Here is a 26,930-nt window from a genome sequence, read left to right as displayed (position 1 = left end):
AAAGTGCTGTATAGTGCTGTAAAACATTGTGTGATTCTGCAGTGAGATGATCGTTAGCACAGCTGGTTAATTGCCTGACCACACCTCTCCTGACACACAAAGACATGCATGCTCTCACCGGCCCATTGCCCTGCCCATGTGTGCGCAGCAATCTGCAACAAAGAGACACACACAACGTTCAAGAGCTGGGCACATTCACAAACTATTCCCCACCGAAGCCATAAAGATGTATGATGGATGAAGGAGGAGGTTGTTCAGTGTAATCAGTCAAGGAGACAAGGCAGCATTCAGATGCTGCTTGTTGTTGCAGGACAAATTCATCACACTGTAATTAGTTTGCAAGTCTTCAAACCCACACCCTTTTTATTATTTTACTGGTGCAACCCCACAAGTGCGGAACCTGTGGTGTTTGTCAATGTAGCCTCTGTCCCATTAAAGAAAGATCAGGATGCTTTGTAGTCATCTAGTCACATAAAATCCAAGGTTGCAGCCAGAATATAAAAACCGTGAAGATTTCTTCTGTGCACTCCCAAAAGGCGCCTGCTTTAAAGCTGCATGGATTAATATGTTTATGGATCAGTTAATATCCATTCATGTTTTTTATGGACAAATGATTATGTATAATGTGAAAGACATTTGTACTGAACAAAAAAAACATTATGCAACTCCACAGTTCTCCATGGAGAACCATCTGTGGAGGTTTAAAGCATCCTTTTGTTATACCCTCAGAACACTATCTCACCTGGAACATTTAGCAGCTAAAACAGTTTCCCTTAGGAATTGAAACAGGTTTAAGAAAAACAGACTGAATGGTGGATTTTCAAGGAGGACGTGGTGAGAAACGCTGATCTTGAGGAACGCCGATGTCTGTTTCATATAGAATGTCATACAGCATATTGCCACTATTCTGCCTCTACAGCAACATTGGAGTAGTGCATTCTTTGGTCCGATAAAACCAAACAAAATCAGTATTGATTAGAGGTGTTCCAGGATTTCAGGTGTGAGCATGCACAGGATAAAACTGTGAAACATGAAGTCTGCTGATATGGCCCAACGTGACTCCTAAAAGGTACGGGGTAGAGGACATTTGTAGAACGTTTGTGTACCTAGCTACTGAGTGATTTTATGTTCATGTTGTGTTTGTGGAATTCAGTTCATACCACATATCCAAAAAAGGTTTACCATATGCTGATGTTGGGGCAGAATCTTATGCAGTCATTCCCACAAGCCTTGTGGTTATGAATTTGCAGAAAATCTCCCGAGTGTTCATTATGTGCCTGTGCTGGTACATCTGTGAGAAATTTGCTGTGTAAATACCCACATATTGTTCATATTCTGTTTGTGTGTAGAATAAACCTCAGATAAAATCATAAGTGCCACGAAAATAAACTCTCCGACAGTTATGTTAGGTGGTGGATAAGTTTAATTTATTTTAGCATACCCTTTCCCTAGTGAAATTGAATTCAACATTCTACTCTCCCAAGCTAGCGCACTGTGATCTTTTCAGCTTCACGTTCTGAGAGGTCGTCCAGCATGGCTTCCTGAGGCACTAAGACAACACAGACAAGTACTTAAACAAACAGGGGGGAGTACTTCCGTACGCCTCTCAGTGCATGCGTGTGAGGTCTGATTAAAATGAACGTATCTGCAAACAGAAGAACGAGTGTTAGACTCATAAAAGGCATCTGTCAGATAACTTTAACACTGCGTGGTATTCTCATGTGAGGACTTGGGAGGTAGCTGTAGTATAAACAGCAGCCATACCCTGTGACCTATAAATCAGTCTTGTGTTAACAGTAACGGCTGAGTAAAGGGTGGGAAAGGATCATTTCAATGAACCGTTGTAAAAAAATAAATAAATCACGCCACAATCCAGCCTTTCATCTATGAAATTCTTTTAGATTAACACCATATACCAAACCTTTGGGAAAGAGGCAGCACATCTCCCAAAACCTCTGCAACTTTACATCCTGCATCTTTCTTCTGCCGCTTAGTATATACTGTACAGTATATACTGTGTGTTTGCGCACAGCCGCCATTTGTGTGTGCAGCAGCTTGGTGCAGTACGTACATGTGAGTACCAGCCGGTTTCTGACCAGTCAGCACTAATACAGGCACTCAGTGATAATAAGTAATGAAGGGGCATCAATAAAAGCCAAAAGTGACACATCTGACAGGACAGCTTTTAATAATGGCCACTGTCAGCAGAGACCGACAGACGGATGGAAAAAGAAAGTGATGCAATGTAAAGATGGAGCGGTAAAGGAAGGGAGCAGCCGAGGGGATTGAGGTGGTGGGATGAAGATTAGGGCGGTATAAGTAGTGAAGGGAGAGGTACGTTATCTTATTCTTTTCAGGCAGAAGCGCTGTAGCCTATCCCAGTATGCACTATTGATTGTACCGAAAGATGGACAAAGCCTTTGTAATGTCAAAGGGCAGTTTTGAAGCCCAGTGTAGAGGCTCTGGGTGTCACCATCTTGGCACTTACTTAAAAAGGCAAAGAGGTTGCGAGTGAGGTGGTTTTAAGTCTTGATATCATTTAGACAATTGCTATTTATAACAATTGAGTTTTGTGAACATTGTTTCACTTTGACTGTTTAAGGAACCGCAGTTTTTGGTACTTCTGTGCCTGCTTCCTTTTTCAGTCCCAGAGGTTGCAGCTTGGTACTATTGGGCAAAAGGTAGTGTACTCCCCGGACAGATCAACACAATGCAAACTGTTGCATCATCGCCACAAGTACTACAAGTATAATCTCCAGGAATAAAGTGCACACTGACATCATTAAGTCAAAAACACCTCCATGCAACGTACCACCATGAAATTCCAGGACTATCAAACCATTTGATTACAGAAAATGTTGGCAGACAGGGCTCTGTGTGAGTAAGAGGGATATTAGTAAAACTTGCTAATACTAACATGCTGATCTCAGAAGGAGCGACAGCTCTTAAGCAGCCCAAGAGGAAATTGGATTGTGAGTGGACTGTTTCTGCTTGATAAGTGGGTACATTTGCTTAGCTATGTTTCACAGAATTAAAATAAGCTGTTATTGAAGTGTTAAGCTTTAGCAACGTCAGTTAAATTAGTTGTCCTATCATTGTTGCCCCCTCACTAGTGTTGCCTTGCCAATGCCATACAAGAATTTGGGGAATATCTTTCTCAGGAATGACATGCTCCACCTTTAAGCTAACATAGGCAACATAGAGAATCAAATTAGAAAGTTTTCACGTGCTTTTAATTCTTTTTCCTAACACTGGTGGAAATGCAAGACATTTTGACATTTCGAAAACACAGGTGCACCAGTGACAGCTGCATTCCATATATCGGGAAACCCGCTTTAACATATGCTGGTTCGCTTTCATGGCTTACCGGGACACTCAACATTAAGACACGTGGACTGTCAAAGTGTCTGCCATGAAACAGGTCTATTTTGTTCATGTTGCTGGACATTTTGATTGACTGTAGCTCGCTTCAGATGTGCTATAAACTCTTCACTCCTCTGCCGTTTTCTTCAAATGCATGGTCATGCACATTTTCAAACCATCTTAAACATATAATTATATTAAGAGGATTACATTCATCTGGTAAAGAGTTGGTGGCATATGGATAATTATGCTGTAAATATCAAAAGGTAAGAAAAATGTTCCAATTTCCTTCATGGTCCGTGGAATATGACTCAGCTCTATAGAAAGCAAAACCAAAGGCAATTAAGACCTTCTGCAGTTCATCACTGAAATTGAATTGCGTGAAATACAACCCAGTCATTATTAGCTGGCTGCTGGGCCGTTGCCTGACACTGAGATATGTGTATACACTATATTACAAATAATGGAGAAAAGCGGGGGGAAACGGATAGCACAGTTTTAATTAGGCTAGAGCTATATACTATGTTATCATGTGTGATAGAGTCTAGCCGGGAACAAGCAGGGATATATTAATGAATGGTATATCTTGTTAATTTACACAACTCTGGTTGACTATGTGACAATTCAGTGGAAATATAATATACAGTCTGGTAGAGTCTTGGGCTCTGTTGCATGTTTCTCTGCAGCAGTCTTTTAGTTGACAGCACCCCGGACAGTTTTTGGATGTGATCATGCATTTCATACATTCTGCGTTTGTGTGCATGTGATGGTGCAACTCAGAGAGATGGGCATAAGGAAGAATCGGACAGAGAAAGACAGATAGACGGACAGTCAGGAACACAGGCAGATAAAAGCTCTGTCTTCCATCTTACTTAAATTGTAAATGGTTGTGTTGGGATTGGTTAGGGCTTCGCTGCTAACGAGGCACGCTGGGGTGATCGATGGGGCTTTAATTCTGAGAAGGAATTGAACTACAGGCCTGGGAAACATTAGTTAAGCAGCATGACACTCTTCCCATCCATCTGTGGCTCACCGTCCTCCCTTTCAGGTCTTTCTGTCCATTCTGCCACCTTGGTTTACCATTAGTCAGACCTCATGTCCTGCTGGGGCCATCGATCAATCTATTGTTTCCTCCCTCTTTCCTTCCATTCACCACTCTTACCACTCCACAACTCATTTTAAAAGTCTCTCAGCTGCCCACTTTACTTTCCTTTCTGCACAACTTATCACAACTTTTCACAACTTACCACAAATTCAGCTTTTGGCCTGCACAGTTCAACAGCGTTTTAAGTATCTGATGGCTGTTGATGGAAAGCTTCATCAACAGATAGAATCATAGTATGTTATGGTTAGTGGCAAAGTCCACAACGCCTGCACTGGACAAGTGTTGCCAACCTCAACATGAAAATCAGGGTGGCTGTGGCTCAGGTGGTAGAGTAGACTGTCCACTAATTGGTCCACTGGAAGTTTGATCCCTGGCTCTTCCACATGCCAAAGTGACCTTGGCCAAGACACTGTACATGAGCTTGCACTTTGCATGGCAGCTCTGCCGTCACTGTTTGTTAAAGGTGAATGATAACCACTGTAAAGAGTGCCACTAAGGTAGAAAAGAACTATGAGAGTCCCATTTTCTTGTTTCTAAGCTTAGTTCCTACGTTGTTCATCAAACAATTGATGTATTGTACTGTATACCCTGCTGTTGGGGTCTACTTTCTGATAAACTGACTTTATTTAAAGTGTGCTGTATACAGCAGCTAAAGTTATTGCTCACAGGTTGTTTGTTACCTACAAGATTCTTCAGTTTCAATTTTATTTGCCTTAAATGCTTGTTTATATCTGGCCAAATGTCAACATTTGAGTAAAATGTCTCAGGATTTAGGTCCCAAACACCGGGTGTTTGAGCATTTCTTGCAAGATGATGTAGCGTTTGAAAGTCCATATGATCGACAAACCACAAGCAGACAAAAGGCAAACACCAAGGGAACAGACAAATATTCCTTTATGCGGTGTCAAGCACTGAAAAATTAACTAAAAATATGTCAACCAAAGGGCGGCAAAGTATGGTTAGAACTGATGCCTCACAGCAAGAGTTAATTTTTCTGGGTTTGAATCCATCGGCCAACTGGGCCTTTGTGTGTGGAGTTTGCATGTTCTCCCTGTGTCTGCGTGGGTTCTCTCCGGGTACTCCGGCTTCCTCCCACCATCCAAAGACATGCTCATTAGGTTCATTGGTGATTCTAAATTGGCCGTAGGTGTGTCTGTGAGTGTGAATGGTTGTCTGTCTCTCTGTGTTAGCCCTGTGATAGATTGGAAACCTGTCCAGGGTGTACCCCACCTCTTGCCCAATGACAGGTGGGATAGGCTCCAGCCCACGTGACCCTCCAGAGGACATGAGGTTACAGAAAGTAAATGAATGAATGAATGAATGAATGTCAACCGAAGGAGTGGCTGGAAAGCAAAACTACCGGTAGTTCAAAAACAATCGGACTACTGAGCACTGAATAGCAAGAAGGATGTACACGTCAGTGATAGGCTGACTGAACACAAGAAGTAATAACACCACATCAAATATCCAAGAAGAAAAAAAAGTAATTTGTAATCGATAAATAGAGACTGGACTAAAAGAATGAGAATAACTGACCAAAAGGACAGGAAGACAGTAAAGAAATACAACTGCATTATGACCACGTTTAAATGAACAAGCCTCAGCTTCAACTGATCCAATGGTTGGATCTGCAGTACTGCACCACATCTTGTGCTACCACAACTAACTACAGTATTGCTTCATCAACCATAGAGCTCTTAATATAGTGATGATAAGATGCAATACTAAAGAATGATATCATTTAAGTGTGTAGATAACCCTGCGTCAGTGCTCCATTGATCATTGTTTTTCTTGCCACATCCGCCCTTCCCCTCATCTAGCTTTCCTTCCCTTCATCATCATTTATCACCCAGCATCCTGCACTGCCTCCTTCGTGCTGTGTGCTTACCTTCTCTTTCTCCTCCCCTGCAACACATTATTCCCCTCACAAGCCGCTTTGATCCCTCCCACTCTTACCCTTTTTCATCCCTCTTTATCCTAGCCTTATCCCTCTCCGCAGCGCCACACCCTGCCATCCTCGCACATATTCCTCCCATTTATCAATCTTCTCCTTCATCCATTCACCTGTCCTCCTCCACGTCCCGCTCTCACAGTTTATTTACTCGTCCTCCGCTCTAATAAAAACCGGCGTCCTGTTTTGAAAGTTAAACCAAACCTTATTTTTCTCCCTTCTTTGTCTCAACTCTCCGTACTGGCATGCCACAAACTGTCTTTGCACCCAGATATTCTATTGTAAATGATCTTAGAATAACGTGAACCGGTATCGTTGCATGGTCAAGCCAAATCTAGATATAACACAAAAGTCAGCTCCTCTCAGTCAATCTGTCTTCTCCATACTCCCTTCCTCCGCTGACCCCACCCTGCATTGCTCCCTCCATCCATCCATCCATCTACCTCTTCTTCTCCTTAGTGTTACATATGAGCCAGCGGCAAGGCAATGATTGGTTTAATCAGGTAGTCTGTATGCAGGGAGGCTCGCCCAACTCTACTAATGGTGTGTGTATTCGTGTGTCGACCCTCTGCTGTCTTGGCTTGAGTCTGTGTAGTCTTTATAGCATTACCAAGCGGTATGGTGACTATCTGCAGACAAAAACTGATGGAACTGATTCACTTATATACAATAACTTCTTCACTGGTCAACAAATTTCATTTACCCTTGAGGTTGTAAATGAAATGTGTTGAAAGAATTTCCTTCCACAGCAACTGTCAATTCCTCAATAATTTGCAAAGTCGCATTTTTGAACATTTTAAAATGTTCATGATTTATATCTAACAGGTGGCAGTCATCCTCCATCAAGCATGTTGCTTTCACACCGCTGTAAATCTGTCAGTCAGTTATGGTGTTTCTATGAACACCAGTATCACCAGTTATGAGGCTTAGTTTCTGATCATATTTCACAACGTTAGCAAAGCAACTTATCTGAATATGATGTGTCAGCATCTGTAGCACAAGCCCATGTCAGCGCCACTCACGGCACATTCTGTGGTCATCTTCTTGTCACCAGATGATCATTTCATGCATGCTTTTCTTCTTTCTTCTTCTGTTTCCTAATCGCAGACAGCTTTCGAAAAAACGGGATATGGCCCTATCTACATTTTCGAAATCTGGATTTGATGTTTACATATTCAAACACAAAAATGGGATACTTCAACAACCTGACCATACCCAGGGTGCGCAAGTTAATGTAAACACAACCAGTATAATAGTATTTAATTAAACTTTCGCCCATGTGTTTGTACACGTGTCCTTTAATGTGTTCTAGCAGAAAGTGACATTTTTCTATCATGCACTTGTAGCAAAAACATCCCCAGTATAGCTGCAATTGATGAAAAAAAAACAAAAAAAAAACAGTTGTTGCTTCCATTAATTCAGTTTATTTAGTTGCGCCTGTCCAAGTGGCCCCACCAGAGCAGCCTCTGTGTTAATTCACGATTCTGGCTACACAGAATTCCCTATATAAACTTTAAAACGGACTGGATGGGATTAAACCAATAAACATTTTAAACCTTTTATCCAGCAGCAGGCTGTGTCTTTTTGCTGATCTACAAATGCAATATTTGAGACGCAAACTGCGCTAGCCACTGTCCTGGCCTCCTTGGTGATCTTAACATGTGTTCCAGTGAAGAAGGAGAAGAGCAGTGGAATCTGTGGAAATGCTTGAGAGAGTAACTTAAATCAGAATCAGAATCAGAATACTTTATTAATCCTTCAAGGAAATTATTTTGTTGCTGTTGCTCCCATAAAGTGACAGTTGCTAGTTAACAGAGCAAATACCATAGAATAAAAGTAATACAAATATATATAAAAAATAAAGTAAGATGCAAAGGATGATGGGGTCTCAGATGGAGAAATTGAGGACTTCCACTCTTAAATTTAGACTTATATATGGATGTGCTTTTTGTGTCTTTGTGTGTGACTGAAAATGGCAAAATGGAATGGAGAGCAATAGAAAAGTACTTGTAATTTTGTGAGCTTATGCATTAGAAAAAAAGTGCTCCAAATCTACATTGTTTTGCGGGCCAGCAGGATGGTTGGAATGCTGCAACAGGGAGCCTGGACAAGATGGGAGCAGACAGCGGACCGCAAAGTCTCATGGGCGGAGTGATCAACCCTGGCTGGGTCGCCTGGGAGAGAGTGTATGATGTTTGAAAGACCCGAAACACTCCATGACCCCAGGTAACATCACTGAGGATTTGTCCAGGTTGCACCAATTTGATGTATGTTTAAAGCTAGATTAGATGATGAAGTCATTGTTTTGTGTGAGTTTACAAAATTAATGTTTATTGTAATCCAGTGTTAATGCTGCATTGTTGCACTGTTCTTATATTTGGACTAAAGGAATGAGCCAGGTATTATATCACCTATCAGCAGCCAAGCAGACTGATGTCTTGGTGTGGTCTGACCCTGACTGTCTGCCAGTAGGAGCTCAGCAGCATGAGAAATGATGACACCCAGACAGACGCAGAGATATTAGAGGCTAAAGGGCACTGTCTCCTCAGAGGACAGTCAGGAAGGGGCCCTAACGCATGTCATGGCTACTGCATGCACACATTCATGCGCGATTACTCCTCACACTGATCCATCTTCTACTGGGGGTGAGTTTTGTGTATGTGTACACTATGTCTCAAGGATGGGCTGTCTGTGGGTTAAACAAGTTTTGTTAATAAAGACCAACCCATGTACTGAGAGTGAAAAAGAGGGGAAGGGGGAAAAAGGACAGGGACACCTAACAGGAATTAGAAATAGACGGGACTCACTTTTACATTAGAAGCTGGAGAGGAAGCAGCCTTCGTTGAAACTGCTGGTAAAAGAAATCCAGCTTGAGTTCACAGTTGCATGCTCATTTGTGTGAACCACCACCCACACTCGCCCACACACATGTGCGCAAAGAGTGGGTGAGAAAGAGTCAGACTAAGAAAAGACCTTTGATATTTAGCTTTCATTATTTGGGAAGCATCTATTCTAGAAAAATCGGAACAAGCACAGTTTTTAGTCTAATACATGTCCTGATATTTACATGTTATTTTATACTAATTATTACGTGATGAGAGCTATGTAGACTGCATATATATATATATAATCTAAAAAGAAAGGTCAATTCTATTGGTTAAACATTTAATACCTAAAACTTTACATCAGATTCACACACAGATTCATGTTGGCTTGAAAGCGTATAACATGCAGTTCATGTAGATCCACAGTTAGCTTACAGCGTATCATTTGCTTCTATTGATCATGCACTTTAGTGGCAAAAAGTGCAGTAGACAAACAGTTCCCAGCAGGCAGCCCCTCTTGGTGATCTTCAGTGTGGCTGTGCTGTGCAACAGTGCCACCTAGAGGTAGATTCAAATAGAGTGACGGCAGTTTAACCAGTCTAGAGGTTCAACATCAGTTTTTATCCCTCAAAATAAAAAGATTAGACTTAAGTGACTTCTCTGCAAAGGTGGGATTTTCTGAATTTGGGAGGAAGACAATCGTGTGTGTGTGGTACTGGCTTTATTAAGTTGTGAGGAGTAATTGTTAACATTATTATTAGTTATAGTCTTTTTCATAGCACTTAACAGCGACTGAATCTGACTTTAGGAACAGACACAATGACACAATTAATGGACAAAAATTGAATTAAAAAACTGAAATAAAATCTCAACTGGATCTCAAATAAAACCAGGAAAGGCTCTTCAATAAAATTAGGTTTTATCTAGAGATTTAAAGAAGAGTCAGTTGGCCAGATTTTCTCCTTCCACAGCCGTTGGTGTCCTAACTGCAAATGGCCTGTCCCCTTTTGTTTCCAGCCAGGGTTCCCCTGAAACTGACTCTTTTCATGGAATACTAATGTTGTGGGGACATTTTTTTTTTTTTTTGTGGAGACATTTTGGCTGGTCCTCACAATGTTTTGAGGGTTAAGAATTGTTAAGACTTGTTGGTTGTAAGCTTACAATTAGCTTGTGGTTAGAGGAAGAGTTAGAGGTTAGGTACTTAGTTGAGATGATTGGGGTAAGGGTACCTCATCATGTCAGTGGAAGGTCCTCACAAAGATAGTTTGTGTGAGTGTGTAAGTGTGTGTACACGTCTTGTCAATCGCCTCCACCCATCCACAGTAGTCAGCGTGACCTGAACAGATGTTGATTACGATCATTATTCATGATCAACTGTCATATCATGACATTCAAACACATACACCAGGGAAAATATGGACAGAGATGCAAGCAGACATTCAAACACAGACACACACACACAGGTCATGTCCAAAAATAAATGTCCAGCAGAGCTTTCAGTATCTTCCCCAAGTGTATTAGTGCGATATTGGCTATTTCCTGTTTTGAAGGCTAGTCACTTTCCAGGCAGACAGAGTCACAGATGGCCTGCTCACCTTTTGGTGATGGTCTGTGACTGGCATGATTGCTGTGTGGTCTCTGTTAGTTTGCCTGCCTCTTTCTGTCCCTTACTCACTCTCTATCAGTCCACTTCCTTTGTCTAGTTTTCTAGTCTGTCTGTGCCTATATCTGTTGTTGCATGAGCTAGAAAAAAAAGACAGTTATTTTCATAGTTGTCTCATGTGGAGAATGTAGGGTCAACTGTTGGAGCGAGTGTGCCTCGCCTTGCCTCGTTTCAAGGTTCAAGAAGACGCAATTGTTTATGGATGAAAAAGAGCTGTCAGTAACAGAGGCTAAAATAACAATTTTAAGAAGCTTGTAGGTTGTTAAATGAGATGGGAAAGTTTTCTGAAGAGATGCAAATGCAAAATAAATGAGAAAATAATCTCTTTCTGAGATTTTCATCACATTTCTACATTTGTAAAACCCCTGGGAGGAAGCTGGCCTCGGTTGCAAAGTTCATCCAGGTTAAGTAAATGAAATAAATCACATTTGTTCTCACACAATGATGAGAACGGGGTCAAGAGAAACAGTACATTTTTCATATTTTTACAGGAGCACCACACCCACTACATGTCTGCTTTATAATGATTACAGATGCAGAGGAAACATTAATTATTACGTGGTCAACCACTAATGAAACTCCCATTGTCTTTTCAGTCACCCATGATAATGATGTCGGAAAAGTACTGATACAAATGCAAGAAAACACAAGATCTTCTAAGGCAGCTAAAATGATGACTTCAGCTTGGACTTATTCACTGTACGAGTTTAGTGCAACTAAGCTACTGTGACCAAGCAATTTCCCTTGTGGATGAATAAAGTTTATCTAAGTCTAAGTCTAAGTCTAATGATCAGACAGATATCAGAAATTGGATTTACATTTATTGTTAAGCCAGAGAGAAAGGCTGATGCACCTGCGTGTTTTGTTTGAATGTGACAAGTGGCTAACATTTTCACCATATCAAGTTTATAAGGTGGTTATCATGTGTTTATACCTGGCTGCAGCTAAAAATACAAATTCAGGCAAGTTTAATGCTGCCTTAAAATTAAACGCTTGGCACAATACGCTTGGCGTTCAAGGTGGTGGCGTCAGCTGCTGTGAAACGAAAACCTATAAAGAAAAGAATGAAGTCATTACAAATAACAACACTTTTCTCAGATTCGCCACGAAATTATGAACAAAGCACTATATGACCCATTTACAATATATTAACTTACCAAGTAAGTCTGTCATTTTCTTAAAAAAAGGTCAGCGTGTGAACTCAAACTGAAAACTGAAAATCTCCACTCGAATGTGTCAAGAGGTATTTTGTTTCTCCTAACACAACCCATTTGAAGGCAGTATACAAATGATGGGTAATGGACCCAGTCAGTCACCAACAGAACTGCAAAGCCAGCGCAGGCACTCTGGCCATCGCCATCTTGGCAGGTTATGACTCCCAGCTAATCAAAAACAGTCAAAGAGGTGAATCCTGGTGGAGCTAAGGTGGGCAGGTGACAGCTAACAACCTGTATTACGCACCTCTCACTTAAACCAGTCATGCCATAATAAACTTTGACAAACCAAGCTAAGAATAAGAATAAGAATAAGAATAAGAAAAACTTTATTTGACCCGCAATGGGGAAATTGCAGTTTGCAACAGCATACAGAAAGGGCAGAAAAAATATATAAGAGTATAAGAGTAAAAAGCGTAGCATGTAAAAGACAAATAATGAAATGAAATGACACCAGTCCACAAAGTTCCCTGTCAGTCCTCTGTCATCGTCTCTGATGAGGCCGATAATCGCAGAGTCGTCAGAGAACTTCTGCAATACACAGCTGTCTGTGTTGTGTCCAAAGTCTGCTGTGTAGAGGGTGAAAAGAAAGGGGGCCAGGATAGTCCCCTGGGGGGCACCCGTGCTGCTGGTGAGCAGGTCAGACACAGTTCCTGGTTCTCTCAAACTGTGGTCGGTTTGTGAGTTAGTCCTGGATCCACAGCTGGTGGTCTACACCCATCCTTTCCAGTCTGTCCCTCAGAATCACCAGCTAGATGATGTTGAAAGCACTTGAAAAATCAAAAAAGGTGACTCTCACAGTGCTGCCGGGCTTTTCCAGGTGAGAGGGAGCTCGATGTAGCAGAAAGATAACAGCGTCCTCCACTCCATCATTAGGACAGTAGGCAAGCAGTGGGTCCATGGAGGGGCGACGTCATAGCTGGTAATCATTGCTGGTGGTTAGCTGAAATCTGTTTGTTCTGGTGTAGTTATAGAAAAGTTCACATGATTGAGGACCTTTGTTATAGAGACCAAATCATTTTTTCACTTTTGGGCCCTAAGTGGCCATTTGAGGAACCACAGTTTTTGATACTTCTGCATTGGTTTCATTTTTCAGTGCCACTTGTTTAAACGTTTAAACTGTTACAAACTGTTATGAAAGTGCCATCACACAGCAATAAACTCTTCACCTTTTCATAACCTGCAGCGCTTCATTAAAGAAGAGGAAAGAAGGAAGGGAGGTGTTGTTGTGTCTACTGTACTGTTTTCATAACCTTGACAGATTGATGGTTTGAAATATGGCCGCTCCACTTCCTGATCTCTCTCTGTGTCAAATTCTTTCCAGCTGCGTTCATCTGTATTTTTGTTTTCATGAGTTCCCTCCTGCAGTCAGTCTGTCATTCGGCTGTACGCAGTTCAGACAGTTCTCTCTCCCTCTCTCTGTCACACACACACACATCAACCTATCATCATGAACTGCTAGTATATGATGATCATGTGTCATCCCGAGCCAGCTTTGTTATTGATTACTGGTTGTAATGATCAGGAGATGCAGATGATGGCGCCACCCTCATTGATTACCAGTGACAGTTAAAAAGCATGGCATAATTCTCATTGATCATCGGTGACAGTGTGTAAAAAATGGTGTCATCTACATTGATTAGCGATAAAAGTATGCCGCAACGATGTGTCATTGGTGTGCAGCAGAGGAGCCCTTTCACACACACCTCTATTCATCATTTGAATGCGTGTGGTAGCCTACATATGTGACACGTGAAAGAAGATGAAACGCTCTATGAAACTCTCAAAGCTTGCAAATGAGCATCAGTAGTAAAACACTCTGGAAAGTTCTGGCAAGTTCTCACAGGAGTGTTAGAAAAATTAAAACACGATCTGTCCTCTTTTATTCTCACATGTTTGGAAGTTGGCTGACATCTTTGGGGTTCATCGGAATGTGTGATTGTTTCACCCTAAAAATACATTAAGTCTGAGTAAACACACAATAATCATAGATAGATAGCTTCATCACACAGAAACAGGAGGAATTACATTCGAAGATTCTTTCTTATGAATTCTGTCTGTCTTTCTGACTTCTACACTGACTCCCCAACAATATGGCTTCAGCAGTATGACTTAAATAATAAAAATAAATGGCCGACAGCTAAATTTTAAAAATGTAAAGAACACTTAAATAGTTTACAGCAATCTCAAGGGGAGCTAGAAGTCGTGCAGCACTGTCTACACCAAACCACCGACATTTGAAAGCTTTGTAAGTACACTTTATATGTGGTAAGGCAATCACTTTGGATAATAGACCACCACTGTTTCAGTTTCAAATCAGTAGTTTTATTTATCATCACTTTAATGTCATTAAAGCTATGATTTGGGGTTTCATTTTTCCAAATGTAACTTGCAGGTGGTTCAACAGAATGTGGTCAGTTTGCTTGTAATCGGTTTAACCTCATGTCGATGACTGGTATCACTAGCGCATCCCAAATCTTAATAAAACAGTTCCTTTATGTAGGAGTTTTTGACTGGTAACTGATTTTGAAATCAGTTTGGACCGCTAAGGAGAGGTTTCACAGATATTCTTCTTAAAAAAATAATAGCGAAACATACAATTCAGGATGTTTTTTTGGATTATCGTGCCTTGATCTCGCGGGAAAACAGACTGTGGTGGAACTGCTCCACTGCGAAATACTTTTTCAGCGACAACAAAAATAACAACCACACAAAGCCAGGGCACACGTCAAATGAGTACGGAAGAGAAACTGTTTTAGAAACACAGTCAGCACTGGGTGCCTATTCTTCCGTCAGAACTGGAGGTGAGATTTTATTTGTGAACTATAGTATGCTATGCTAGCTAACGTTAGCACTAAGAGGGTTGCTCGGCAACACTCAGCTTCTCCATGTCCTGGTACATTAGTTTAAATAATCAATATGCAGTAAGGTGATTGGTATATTTTATAAATACAGGTTTGTTAATGTTTCTGTACACAGAGTGTGTGTATATGCTAACCTGACTGGTGTTAGACTTCCACAATTGTGGATGTCTAAATGTCTAAGTCTGACACTAACGCTAAGTGAAAATGCTTGGTCACAGTAGCTCAGTTGCACGTAAGAACACTCTTGAGAACCACAAGTAAAAAGAAAAATAGGTGAAGATAATTGGTTTAAAAAAAAAAATAAATAACGTAAAAGAGTTATCTGTTATTGAAAGGTGAGTTGTTGTACAGATGGATTGAGAACGGTGTGAATGATGTCCTGTAGTGTTCACTGTTGGAGCGGCGCTGAATCAGTCTGTTGGAGAATGAGCTCCGCTGCCCCTCTATAGTTCAGTGTAGTGGGTGTGACGGATTGTCCACAATGGAGAGCAGTTTGTCCAGTGTCCTCCTTATTATTTGCTTATTTAGTCAAATATTTTGAAATAAGAAGTATATTGGGGTTAGATTTATACTATGATTACAACATTATCAGATGTATCAGCCAGAGTGATGACCTGAGAGTAACTGGATGTAACTCTTGCGATACTCTTTGTGTTTGCGGTCTGCATAAAACAGTTTTTGTTGGTCATTGTATATTCATGTGATGTTGAAATGATTGGATATAACATAAGTTGTAGTGACAAAAACCAAGTAATAAAATAAAGTAAGCCATTAACTCAAGTTTACTTTGCTAACCTTACCATTTAAAAAAAAATGGTTAAATGGTTCATTTCATTGGCATTTTAATAGACCTCTTTAATGATCTTCCAGTATTCCTTTTTGTTCCTATCATTTGTTCTTCATTCACCTCTTCCTTTAGGCATGATTTCTTCCTCTTTCTCTCTGTCCAACTTCCCCTATCTTTGTGATTTATATGTCCACCGTGTGTTTTCCCCATGCTACCTTGATGAGTGCTCAGCCACACATGCACACACACAAATAGATGGATGAGCTGGAGATAAGTAAACCAGCCAGACTTCACTGTGAATTATAATCACCTTCAATCTGTGTCTCTGAATCCCTGCCCAGTTCTTATGTTCATGTGTGTGTGTGTCTGTGTGTCAGGAAGCTCTGCCTGACAAAGTCATGTGTGAGTATCTTTCATGAATGTAAGTGATGGAGCAGCGAAGAGTTGCCTCCCTGAAGGGTGTGTGCATGTCAGTATTCCTACTTATTATTCTCTTGGTCCCCTGGTGTTTGACCCGTCTTTCTGTTCTGTCGAGGTTTCATGTGAGCTGGGATATAATTCTATTTCCGCTGCTGCTCAAATACAGTGTGCACGCACACACACACCTTTCGGCAACAGCCATCAGGGTGAGTGGGCCATCACTCACCCTCACATAAGGTATTCAACTGCACTATGTCAATGTCACATTGTCATTGGCCATGTGTGTGTCTCTGTGTGAAAAACTGGTGGTCTTGCAGTCACTGGGGTAGCAGGGTAGAATACACTCTGGAAATATAAATCTTTGCCAGAAGGAGGGGGAGAGAGGATGTCTGAGGGAAAATCTGCATTCCTAAACATTTAAGTAGAAATTTGTTTGTCTCCATAAGCATTCTTGGGAGGAAATTTAACGACGAGCAGAGTTTTAAAAAAATAAAAATAAAAAAAAATTATTTAGGTGGACCTGAACATTTCAAATCCATGCCACGTTTTACACAGTAGAATAAGTAAGCTACAGTATTAGAAATATAGGAATATATTGTGCTCGATAGATAGATAGATAGATAGATAGATAGATGCTTTATTAATCCCAAACTGGGACAACAAAGTTGTCTGAGCCTTCTGAAGAAGGTGCTCCATTGTCTGTCTATTGTGTGGTCTATTGTGTGGTGGAGAGGGTGGTCAGGGTTATCCATGACTGATAACAGTTTGTTTAGTGTCCTCCTCTCCACCACTGACGGACTCATGTTTCCTGTCTGCAGCCAGTGACGAAGCCAGCCTTCCTGATCAGTTTGTTCAGTTTCCTGGCGTCACTGGCTGCAATGCTGTTCCCCCAGCAGACCACAGCAGAGAAAAGTGTGCTGGCCACAACAGACTGGTAGAAAAATTCCAGCATCTTGCTGCACACATTGAAGAACCTCAGCTTCCTTAGGTCACAACTCTTAGCTCATTTCCAAAGGTTCTCCTTGATGTTGCAGTTTCTAACACTAGGGGCCATCAAAGTTACCTCTCAGACATGAATGGACTGGAGTAGCATTTTGAATGCATATATTCATATATTTTGGCAATAGAATAGACTTTTAAATTCAGATCCAGAAATCCAGAAATTTTCTAGAGTAACAGGGAGACATACACTATATTACCAAAAGTATTCGCTCACCCATTCAAATGATCAGAATCAGGTGTTCTAATCACTTGGCCTGGCCCCAGGTGTATAAATTCAAGCACTTAGGCATGCAGACTGTGAAACAAGACATTTGTGAAAGAATGGGCCGCTCTCAGGAGCTCAGTGAATTCCAGCGTGGAACTGTCATAGGATGCCACTTGTGCAACAAATCCAGTCGTGAAATTTCCTCGCTCCTAAATATTCCACAGTCAACTGTCAGCTCTATTATAACAAAATGGAAGCGTTTGGGAAAAACAGCAACTCAGCCACGAAGTGGTAGGCCACGTAAAGTGACGGAGAGGGGTCAGCGGATGCTGAAGCGCATAGAGGTCGCCGACTTTCTGCACAGTCAATTGCTACAGAGCTACAAACTTCATGTGACCTTCAGATTAGCCCAAGTACAGTACGCAGAGAGCTTCATGGAATGGGTTTCCATGGCCGAGCAGCTGCAGCCAAGCCACACATCACCAAGTGCAATGCAAGGCGTCGGATGCAATGGTGTAAAGCACGCCGCCACTGGCCTCTAGAGCAGTGGAGACGCGTTCTCTGGAGTGATGAATCACGCTTTTCCATCTGGCAATCTGATGGACGAGTCTGGGTTTGGAGGTTGCCAGGAGAACGGTACATTTCAGATTGCATTGTGCCAACTGTGAAATTTGGTGGAGGAGGAATTATGGTATGGGGTTGTTTTTCAGGAGCTGGGCTTGGCCCCTTAGTTCCAGTGAAAGGAACATTGAATGCTTCAGGATACCAAAACATTTTGGACAATTCCATGCTCCCAACCTTGTGGGGACAGTTTGGAGCGGGCCCCTTCCTCTTCCAACATGACTGTGCACCAGTGCACAAAGCAAGGTCCATAAAGACGTGGATGACAGAGTCTGGTGTGGATGAACTTGACTGGCCTGCACAGAGTCCTGACCTGAACCCGATAGAACACCTTTGGGATGAATTAGAGCGGAGACTGAGAGCCAGGCCTTCTCGACCAACATCAGTGTGTGACCTCACCAATGCGCTTTTGGAAGAATGGTCAAAAATTCCTATAAACACTCTCCTCAACCTTGTGGACAGTCTTCCCAGAAGAGTTGAAGCTGTAATAGCTGCAAAAGGTGGACCGACATCATATTGAATTCTATGAGTTAGGAATGGGATGGCACTTCAGTTCATAGAATGAGTAAAGGCAGGTGAGCGAATACTTTTGGTAATATAGTGTATGTTCCTACTGTGTCTGGGTTAGTACCTAACAACCCACACAGATACATGACAGATTAAGTCATAGCAATTACATTTATTATTGATTGCAGTGCAAAAAAAACTAGTAAAAATACTATATTTTTTATGATCTAACCACACACTTTCTAATCAACACTTTACTATTGCTATTTATAATTAAATGACTGCAAATCTAAATTGTTATGGAAATCTTGCTTAAACTAGTGCAACTCACAAAACTGACAGTACATTTTGGGACTTTTGAGAATGTACAGGAATGAGGCATAGAATAAAATGTGTTTCTCTGTGTTCATGATGACTTGATTGAAACTGGTGTTGGACTGAAGAAACTACAAAAAAAAAGGAAATGATCACAGTTGAGGAGGTAACTGCTATGTGAAATATCCTTCAGCCTCATGACACAGCTCGAGAACAATAAAATGTGTGTAGCCACATGGAGTTTAGTATTAAATGGGGCAGTACTGCCACCTCCTGTGGAAGATGTGAAGTGCATTAGCATCATGTGTTAAAACAGCTGATGTGCAGTTTGTCTCCTGTTAGCAAAATCAAATAGTGCAGTAATGCAGTGCCAGATTACAGTGTTTTTTTCTATAGTACCTATAAGTGCCAACCCACTCATCGAACAAAGTACTTAAGTAGAACTTTAAATGTTGTGCACATGCTCAAAGCCTCAGTTAAATAATCATTTTCACATTATTTATACCACGGACTGTATTTTCTGGTGTATTTTTTCCTACATACATTTTGAATGGGTGGCTCAGTCACAGATATTGACAAGTATTAGTAGTAGAGTTCCAGTGTGTGCACTACTTTGCCATAGTGAGTAACAGTTAATAAAACGTGACCTGCTGACTTCTCATGACATACTTATAGGTTGGAACAGACCACTAGATGTCACTGTACACACATCCCTATCTTGCTTTATATCTAAAACAGGGAGATGGAACATGTTGAATACCTTCAGCATTGTGATATGTCTTCCTTTATAGGTATGTACAGGTACAGTAGAGGAAGAGTCAGGGGATGCTATTATGTCAGTCCACTACTGAGGGTGACATGAATATCTGTAAAACATTTCATGGTCACCCGTATCATAGTTGCAGAGGCAGTTAGAGGGGATCTAATTTCACCAGTGTGTAATTACCTGTAGCTATTAGTCGTTATGTTTCCATTAGCGTAGAATGAGCCCTTCATATCTACATAGTGTTTGCCACTGCATACTTGGAATGAGGGGTTCATGGGGGGTGTACAGGAGACGTATTCAGTCAGCTTCCTCACTACACTCCAAAAATGCTAAATCCAAATGTGCAAATGTCATGGCATCCAATCTACAGTAATGTAGGAGAGAAATTTATAAATTAGTTATATATTAACGTTCAAGTTGAAGTCAGTGAAATTATAAAACTGACAGCACAAGGTAGTACATCTACTCCTTTACCCAAAAACTTGTTCTGTTTCTCCTCCTGCAAGCATGAGAACATACTGAACATTTAACATAACTAGTTATAGTTATACTTCTAATTCAAAGCAGATACTACATGACTGTAGAAATCCAGATCCAAACTACAGACAGCACATTCATGTTTTGCAGAGCTATAGCTGGAAAGCTGTCTCTACCACTGCATTCTGCACCATCAGGAGTTGTAGAAAAAAAATAATGCACCATTCATTGCTGAACTGTTCTTTGTGTGTGTGTGTGTGTGTGTGTGTGTGTGTGTGTGTGTGTGTGTGTGTGTGTGTGTGTGTGTTTGTCTGCGTGTTTGTCCCATTTCTTTTCACGTGGATAATGTAATTGACAGACAACTCTCATTCAGGCCAGAATAGGGGGAAGAACATAACAAGTTTGGATGTTGCTGAGTTTTGTGCTCGCTGGCTTTTCCAAATGAGGACCGTTGTGTTTGGACTTACTGACCATATTTCATAAGGATTCTAGAATAAATCTGTGAGGAGGAAGCGCTGCAGTTTTGGAAGATAGATATCCTTTGATAAAAACTTTTGGAAAGGGCCAATGGGTGCTAATTTTACTGTCTGCTGCTGTCGCTACTATTTGCAACACAACAGAGAAGAGAAGAATGCTATTTTGCGGTGAGACAAAACAACCCAAAAGCCCTACATTTGACTGTTATTTATGCTAAAATCAGTCTCAGTTTTCAAATTCAAATATCTTACTTTCAAATGTTATCTCTTCTTATTCCGCTGTCTCGTTACAGAATGCACAAAACATCCAGGTTGCCTGAACAGTTATCCAGTGAGTCCAGTGACAGTGACACAGAGGAGGAGAGTCTTTTTGGGCCACCATCAAGGGTCCCATGGAAAAACCAGCAAAGCCAGGGGAGCACTGCAGCTCAGTGTGCCACCACTAACAGACTCGGCGACTCTCCCATGAGACGGGGATCAGACAGAGAGTTAGAGGCTTTTATCAGCATGAGAAACCAGGCTGACGAGGCTACAGAGGTGATTGGTAACATGTTGCCGTATATAGGAGACAGTGTGAGAGGGAATAGACACACGTACACAGAAAAAAACAACATCAACCAAACTGCATATCTGTTAATATACTTTTACTCTTTCAGAAAAATTCATTCATTTTATTTAATAATGCCAACCTCACATACAAGGAAATAGAATTAAACAAAGGCAGATCACTGGGTACATTTTGTTTTATCAAATATGAAAGCTGAATGCTGTTGAAAAAAGTACATTCATGAGATCTTAATGCAAATTTAGAAACTAAAATATGATATGATATATTCAAAAGACTACTTTTATCCAAGGCACTGGCTCAACAGTGTGTCTTTCATGGTGAATATCCGGCTCTTTCGCAGAAGTTTCAAATAATAACACTAAAGTTACAGTACAATTTAGAATTTTGAGATTATAGTCGATCTGTGCAGCTTTAGTTTGTCACAGTTAAGAATCTTGCAAAATAACCAAACAGAAACCTGAGATTTATGCCTGGAAATACTTTTATTGTATTTCTTCATGGTAAGATGCTCTTACCGTGGAAATCCTCTCTTGTACTAGAGTAATAGTGGGTACATCTGTAATTCACTAATTCAGTCTCTCTACCTTATCTGTTCCATTTAAGCTCTCTAATGTAATAACCTAATCAGGACAGAGGGCACACACAGGTGACTCTGAAAGGAGCCTTTCATTCACTTTCATGTTGATCAACATCAGTAAATGAACTTGACCTAGATTCCAGAATAACTTCATATCAAAATGATCACATTAGAGTACCCAGAAGGAAAGTGAGGCAAACAATGATTGTATTAAAATTCAAACTCATCAGTGCTTTTCCAAGAACTTGCACATAGGAAAAGCACTTTATATTATACCATAGTACCATAGTGTAACCTAAAACTGTCATCATCCATCAAACATGAAAATATTTTCTTTCTTTCTTTTTTTTCTTTGTTGCTGTCCAGGAAAAAAGAAGATTAGTACAGACAGACAGAAAGAGTACCTGTTTGCTTGCTCCTTCTGTTCTTCTGGAGATCGGCTTTAAACTTTTTGATTTCATTTTTCTTACTGTCCAGCTGGGCAAGATCAAGGCCTCTGATGTTTCCATCAGTGTGATTAGGGAAGATTTCTACTCCTGCCACTGGAGCTGCAAAACCTTCAGCTGCTGCTCAACCTCCTTCGGAGCTGTCAGGAGCTTTTGGGTCTTGTCTTTGTGCTCCTTCATTTGAACCAGAGGAGGCTTCAGTCTGTTCTCTCAGCTATTTTTGAGCACTGAGCTCTAACTTTATGGTCTCCACTTCATCTTAAAAGGCCCCTGCAGGACATCCATCTTCGGTTAAAGTTCCTTGGCGGTTACCAAGACTGAGATTATAAGTGATTTTTGATTTTTATTTTAAAAACCGTATGTATCATGTGTTTGTAACACATTTTTTAAGTGTTACAACAGGAGTAAATCATTGTCCCCACGTCCTGCATTGTAGTTGCAAAATTCAAAACAAAAGACAATGTGTCAATCAATCAATCGATCAATCAATCAGTGTTTTTATTCACCAGTAAGAACAAAAACATGTTTCGACACAGATAAGATGGTAAGACAGGAAATGATGGGAATCCCACTAAAAAATACTAAAAGTAGTTCTTCTGCTTGGTGACATGAGCAGGCAGAGGATGGCCCACTCAGAGGATGTTAGGATTGCAGCTCAGTAAAACTCCACGGTGCTGAGAGCTTTAGAGTTTGGTGAACATGTGACAGTCTTTGAGCTGAGAATAGCAGACAGCAGGACACAGTGGACACATTGTGCTAACCAAAGAATTCCTTAATGGAGATGCAGGCCGACAGACAGGCTTGTCAAAGAGAATATTCAGTGAACCATTCCCATACTGTTGCGAGAATGTTTTCAATATTTGGCAAAACAAACTTAGAATGGATATGCTACATGAAAAGGCAAATAAACACAGAAGCACATTGATCTGGTAGATAAAGTGGGACGTACCATTCTATTCTTCCTTTAACGACTTTCAGCTACAGTTAAGATTACTCTTGTCCAGTATTAACACTCCAACATTACGAGTTTCCCGTCTTAAGTGTGCTCTTTTAATTTGTCTTTGATGTATACATGTGCCGTTCCACCTGTGACTAAAATGTCTAAACTAATAAGAGATGTCAAAAAACTGAGTAAAAGTCAGCTTGTAATCTAAAACAACAAGATGGTGGTCTAATAAGGCCTCCTAACTGGGACCACCTGTACATGACCACATATTTAGTCTCACAATGGCAAAAGATCAGCTTGAGAAGTCTGGTTGATTTACTAATTACATGCATTGGCTCCACACTACCTTGTCTGCTTAACAGTTGACTTGTATAAGCTTTTTTAATTATGTTAGTATCGTGACTCTCGAGCTGGCAAAATTGACAGTTAATCTACCACTATTCCAGAAAGAGCATGAATTAGGAAGAAGGGCCCTAAAATGTTCCTGTCATGGTCCATAGTAGATGAATCATATTGGTGTCTGGTGGTAATATTGAAAGAAGTCCTATTTTTATAGGCTAATAAAACCACTACTACTACTGTTACTTAATGTCTTCTGAAAGCTAGCAGCATTGATCCTAGTTAAGCATTAGAATGAGCCTTATATAGCTAACTAAAATGGATAGGCCATAGACTTTTGTTCACATTTGATGACGCTGCATTCCTTAACAGTCTGGCACAGTTAGCAAAGTAGCTCCACTTGGTGGTACATGCTGGAACAACAGCACATCTACAGTTCAGCAAGTATGGTATTGAATTATTAAGAATTGACGCACACATTGATGTCACCCTGAAGATGATCATCTGATGCTGCCATCAGCAAAAATGTCAGTTTGTCGAGTACCTGCAAGTACCCGATAGTAGCATTTCTGTCCTATTGCACTCAGCCAAGGTTGGAACATGTTAAACATTGCACATACTAAACCTCAACAGGCTCAAAGAGACTCAATCCATGTTGTAGATGTTGTAATATTGTTCATCATAAGAACCTTTAGTTCTTGATTTTGAACTTAAGTTAAAGGTGTCTGTTGTATCAGATAGATTTATGTCCATATGTTTGTTTGTTTGCCTAAAGGAATGGGAGAAACTGAATTATGACATACACACCTTGCGCTATGCCAGACGAGAGGTCAGGGCTCGCTGGAAGAAAATCCTGCTGCAGCTAGGTGAGACACATGTCAGTCCTTGTCTGCGCCATTCAATTGACTACTTGTTCTGAGAAATTCATAAAACACAGGTATCTCTAATAGCATTAAAGGTGTCCCTCTTCTAGTCTGCTGTCCCAGTAAGCCAACAATACGAGCTTCTGCACCGCTGAACTTAAATGCAGCCATCTTTCATTTTATTATTTATATGTGAACATTTCTGTGAAAAAAGCCCGTTGCTCCTCCTCAACTCATTTTTCTTGTGCCACTGATCTGATGTTTCTATCTGAGCCCCCTGTTCTTTCCACTGATCATCTCTCTGTGTCCTGCAGGTTATCAGTGTGAGGTGGACGCCTTGCTGTGTGTGAACAGACAAAGCCGGTTCAGTCGAGATGAAGAACATCTTAACAAAACGACTGAACTGTTGAAACAGCTGCTGGACCACACCTCTTTGTTCCCCCCTGGAACAGGACTTCAGAACAGATACCTATATGTCATGGTACGGTAGACATATACACACAGAAATATATCACTTTTTATTAAATTTTGCTTCAGATTCTCCGGATGCTCTCTTAATAAATTCCATTTGGCTACATTTGTTTCTCTTATGTTCAAAGCATTATCTGTGTGTCACATTAAGACCATATTTCCTCATTTCTTCCTGTAGTCCATGCTCTGCTCTTGTCTTTCACCTCCCTTTTTATTTCTCCTTCTCTTTCCCTTCTCCATATCACTCCTCCATCTGCACCCCCAAAATGACTGATCTTACCTGTTTCATTCCTTTCATAGTCCTCATCTTCCTCCATGTTTCTCCCAGGACCGCCTGGTGTCACTGGACAGTGCTGAGGAATTTGTCAGACTGGCCAGAGAAAAATATCCCAAGAAAGAAGGCTGAAAGAAAAGGACACAATGGTTGAAAAGAGTGTAAACCATTTGATGGCCATTTTACATCACTGCAGCATTCATTTATTTGCAGAAACACTATTTTTTAATACTAATGGTAAGCTGTGTGGTTTCTGTAATATTTGGTTGTTTCTTGCTGACATTGCGGCTATTCAGATATATTTTCTTATTATGGAACGGCTTCATCTGACATTGCATTAATCGTTTCTTCCAAAAGGTGGCAGCATATAGTCAAATTTCAGTTGCTGATTTTTTTTCCTTTTAGTTAAAAGAAATCAAATGTTCAGCACTTGCTCTTCAAACAGAGCTAGTGGATATTGGGGAATGAAGTTTTTGGGTAATATTCACAGACATTGGATTTTGTACAAAGTAGCAATGCTTGAAACAACATTCATCTAGAGATTACAAAAGAAGAATGTAAGTCAACAGTATGTTGTCAGTAATCCACTTTATCCATAGGAAATTAAATGTCCCTTTCTCCATATTCTGAACTTCCCTTTTGTCAAGGTTTGAGCAGGATGCGGAGAATCATGTCTCATCCTGGCTTTTTATCAAAACAGTTTGTGACTTGTTTAGCCCCTCACAGCTGTTAGTTATGAGGAGTTAAGCACAAATTCGCTTAGGACACTTCATGTTTTAAGTTGTGGCATGTTGTGCACACATTCATGCATGCTCACACACATGCAAGCAGAAGGAGAGAATTCACTCTGACCCAGATATTGTTCTCTCCAAGGCCCCTTCCCAAGTTTGGGAAACAGATGTGGAACTAAAAGAGGGGGGACGTTGGGGGAGGGGAGCTGTAAGAGATGTGGACCAGTGGTCTGGCAGCATTGAAAGGCATTGTGCAGCATGCACCTTTTTCTCATTAAACCACTGTGTGTGTGTATGTGTGTGTGCATATGCTATCAAGTGCTTCTTACATCATTCTGCAGAATTTCACTGAAATATGCAACACAAGAAGATTGAAAGAGAGTGATCAATGTTTATTTATTGGACTGAACTATGACAGAGATGATTAAGAGAGTGATTGTGGCTGATGTTGAAGAAAGACAAGACTGTCAAGATACGCATTTGCTGTTTGCATCTACTTAAAGGATCACCGTATAATATGTCTTCGCAACACTGTTCATCTGCCATTGTGCGTGCTTATGTGACTTTGTATGTAATACATAATCGACCTAAGAGCAGTCAGGGCAAACAGTATGTCACTTTAACACATGCTCATGGAGACAACTGTCATTCAGACTGTGACTCCTGCTGATTTTCCAGTATTTGATGGGAGGCCCCAGAATGGTGTTGCTCATAGACACAAACACACACAAGCACAGATGCTGTGTTAAGTGACAAAGGCACGATGGTCTCTCCATTGTGCCTTTAATCCTGTCTGTCTTTACTATTGAACTGTATTGTACCTATAGTCAAGATTACAAGATTAATACTAGTTTTGTATCTGTTTTTTAAACATGAAACTAATAAACAAGTGTATGACAAGAATCAGATGGATATTGCTTCTTTGTTTTCATTATGTTCTTTTCCTTTTGGTATCCCTCTTTGTGCAGATCTTGTTCATCCCTCTACTCCCCCAGCCTCTCCCTTGTGTGTGTGGAGACTAACACAGACCTGGTCCTGAGTGGGTGCCATCCTTCAATGAAATCGTACACTGCAGAAAGCATATCATGCAGACACATGACTCACAAAGTAAGGGCCTTTATGTTTAAGTCAAGATACAGATCACTTAGCTCCAA

General features: G+C 40.7%; 1 protein-coding gene across 1 annotated transcript; it reads left to right on the top strand.

Annotated features, from left to right (window-relative positions):
- Positions 1-20,725: 20,725 nt before the first annotated feature.
- On the top strand, positions 20,726-25,328 carry LOC311488611 (melanoregulin). Its single transcript, XM_084545414.1, has 4 exons — positions 20,726-21,098; positions 24,213-24,303; positions 24,615-24,781; positions 25,100-25,328. The coding sequence occupies exons 1-4, from the start codon at positions 20,820-20,822 to the stop codon at positions 25,175-25,177; spliced, it is 615 nt and encodes a 204-aa protein (XP_084401540.1). The 5' UTR covers positions 20,726-20,819; the 3' UTR covers positions 25,178-25,328.
- Positions 25,329-26,930: the final 1,602 nt, after the last annotated feature.

Source organism: Chelon labrosus (genome assembly GCF_963514085.1).
Source record: "Chelon labrosus genome assembly, chromosome: 5".
NCBI lineage: Eukaryota > Metazoa > Chordata > Actinopteri > Mugiliformes > Mugilidae > Chelon > Chelon labrosus.
Note: the sequence above shows the minus strand (reverse complement) of the source record. Positions and strands in the feature narration are given on the sequence as shown.

What these genes read in the sequence shown, in the direction of transcription:
- LOC311488611 (XM_084545414.1), top strand. Translation starts at nt 20,820, where the DNA reads ATGTTATCTCTTCTTATTCCGCTGTCTCGTTACAGAATGCACAAAACA. An exon ending in GAAAATCCTGCTGCAGCTAG is followed by an intron (nt 24,304 to 24,614) that starts GTGAGACACATG and finishes TGTGTCCTGCAG; the next exon opens with GTTATCAGTGTGAGGTGGAC. An exon ending in ACAGATACCTATATGTCATG is followed by an intron (nt 24,782 to 25,099) that starts GTACGGTAGACA and finishes TGTTTCTCCCAG; the next exon opens with GACCGCCTGGTGTCACTGGA.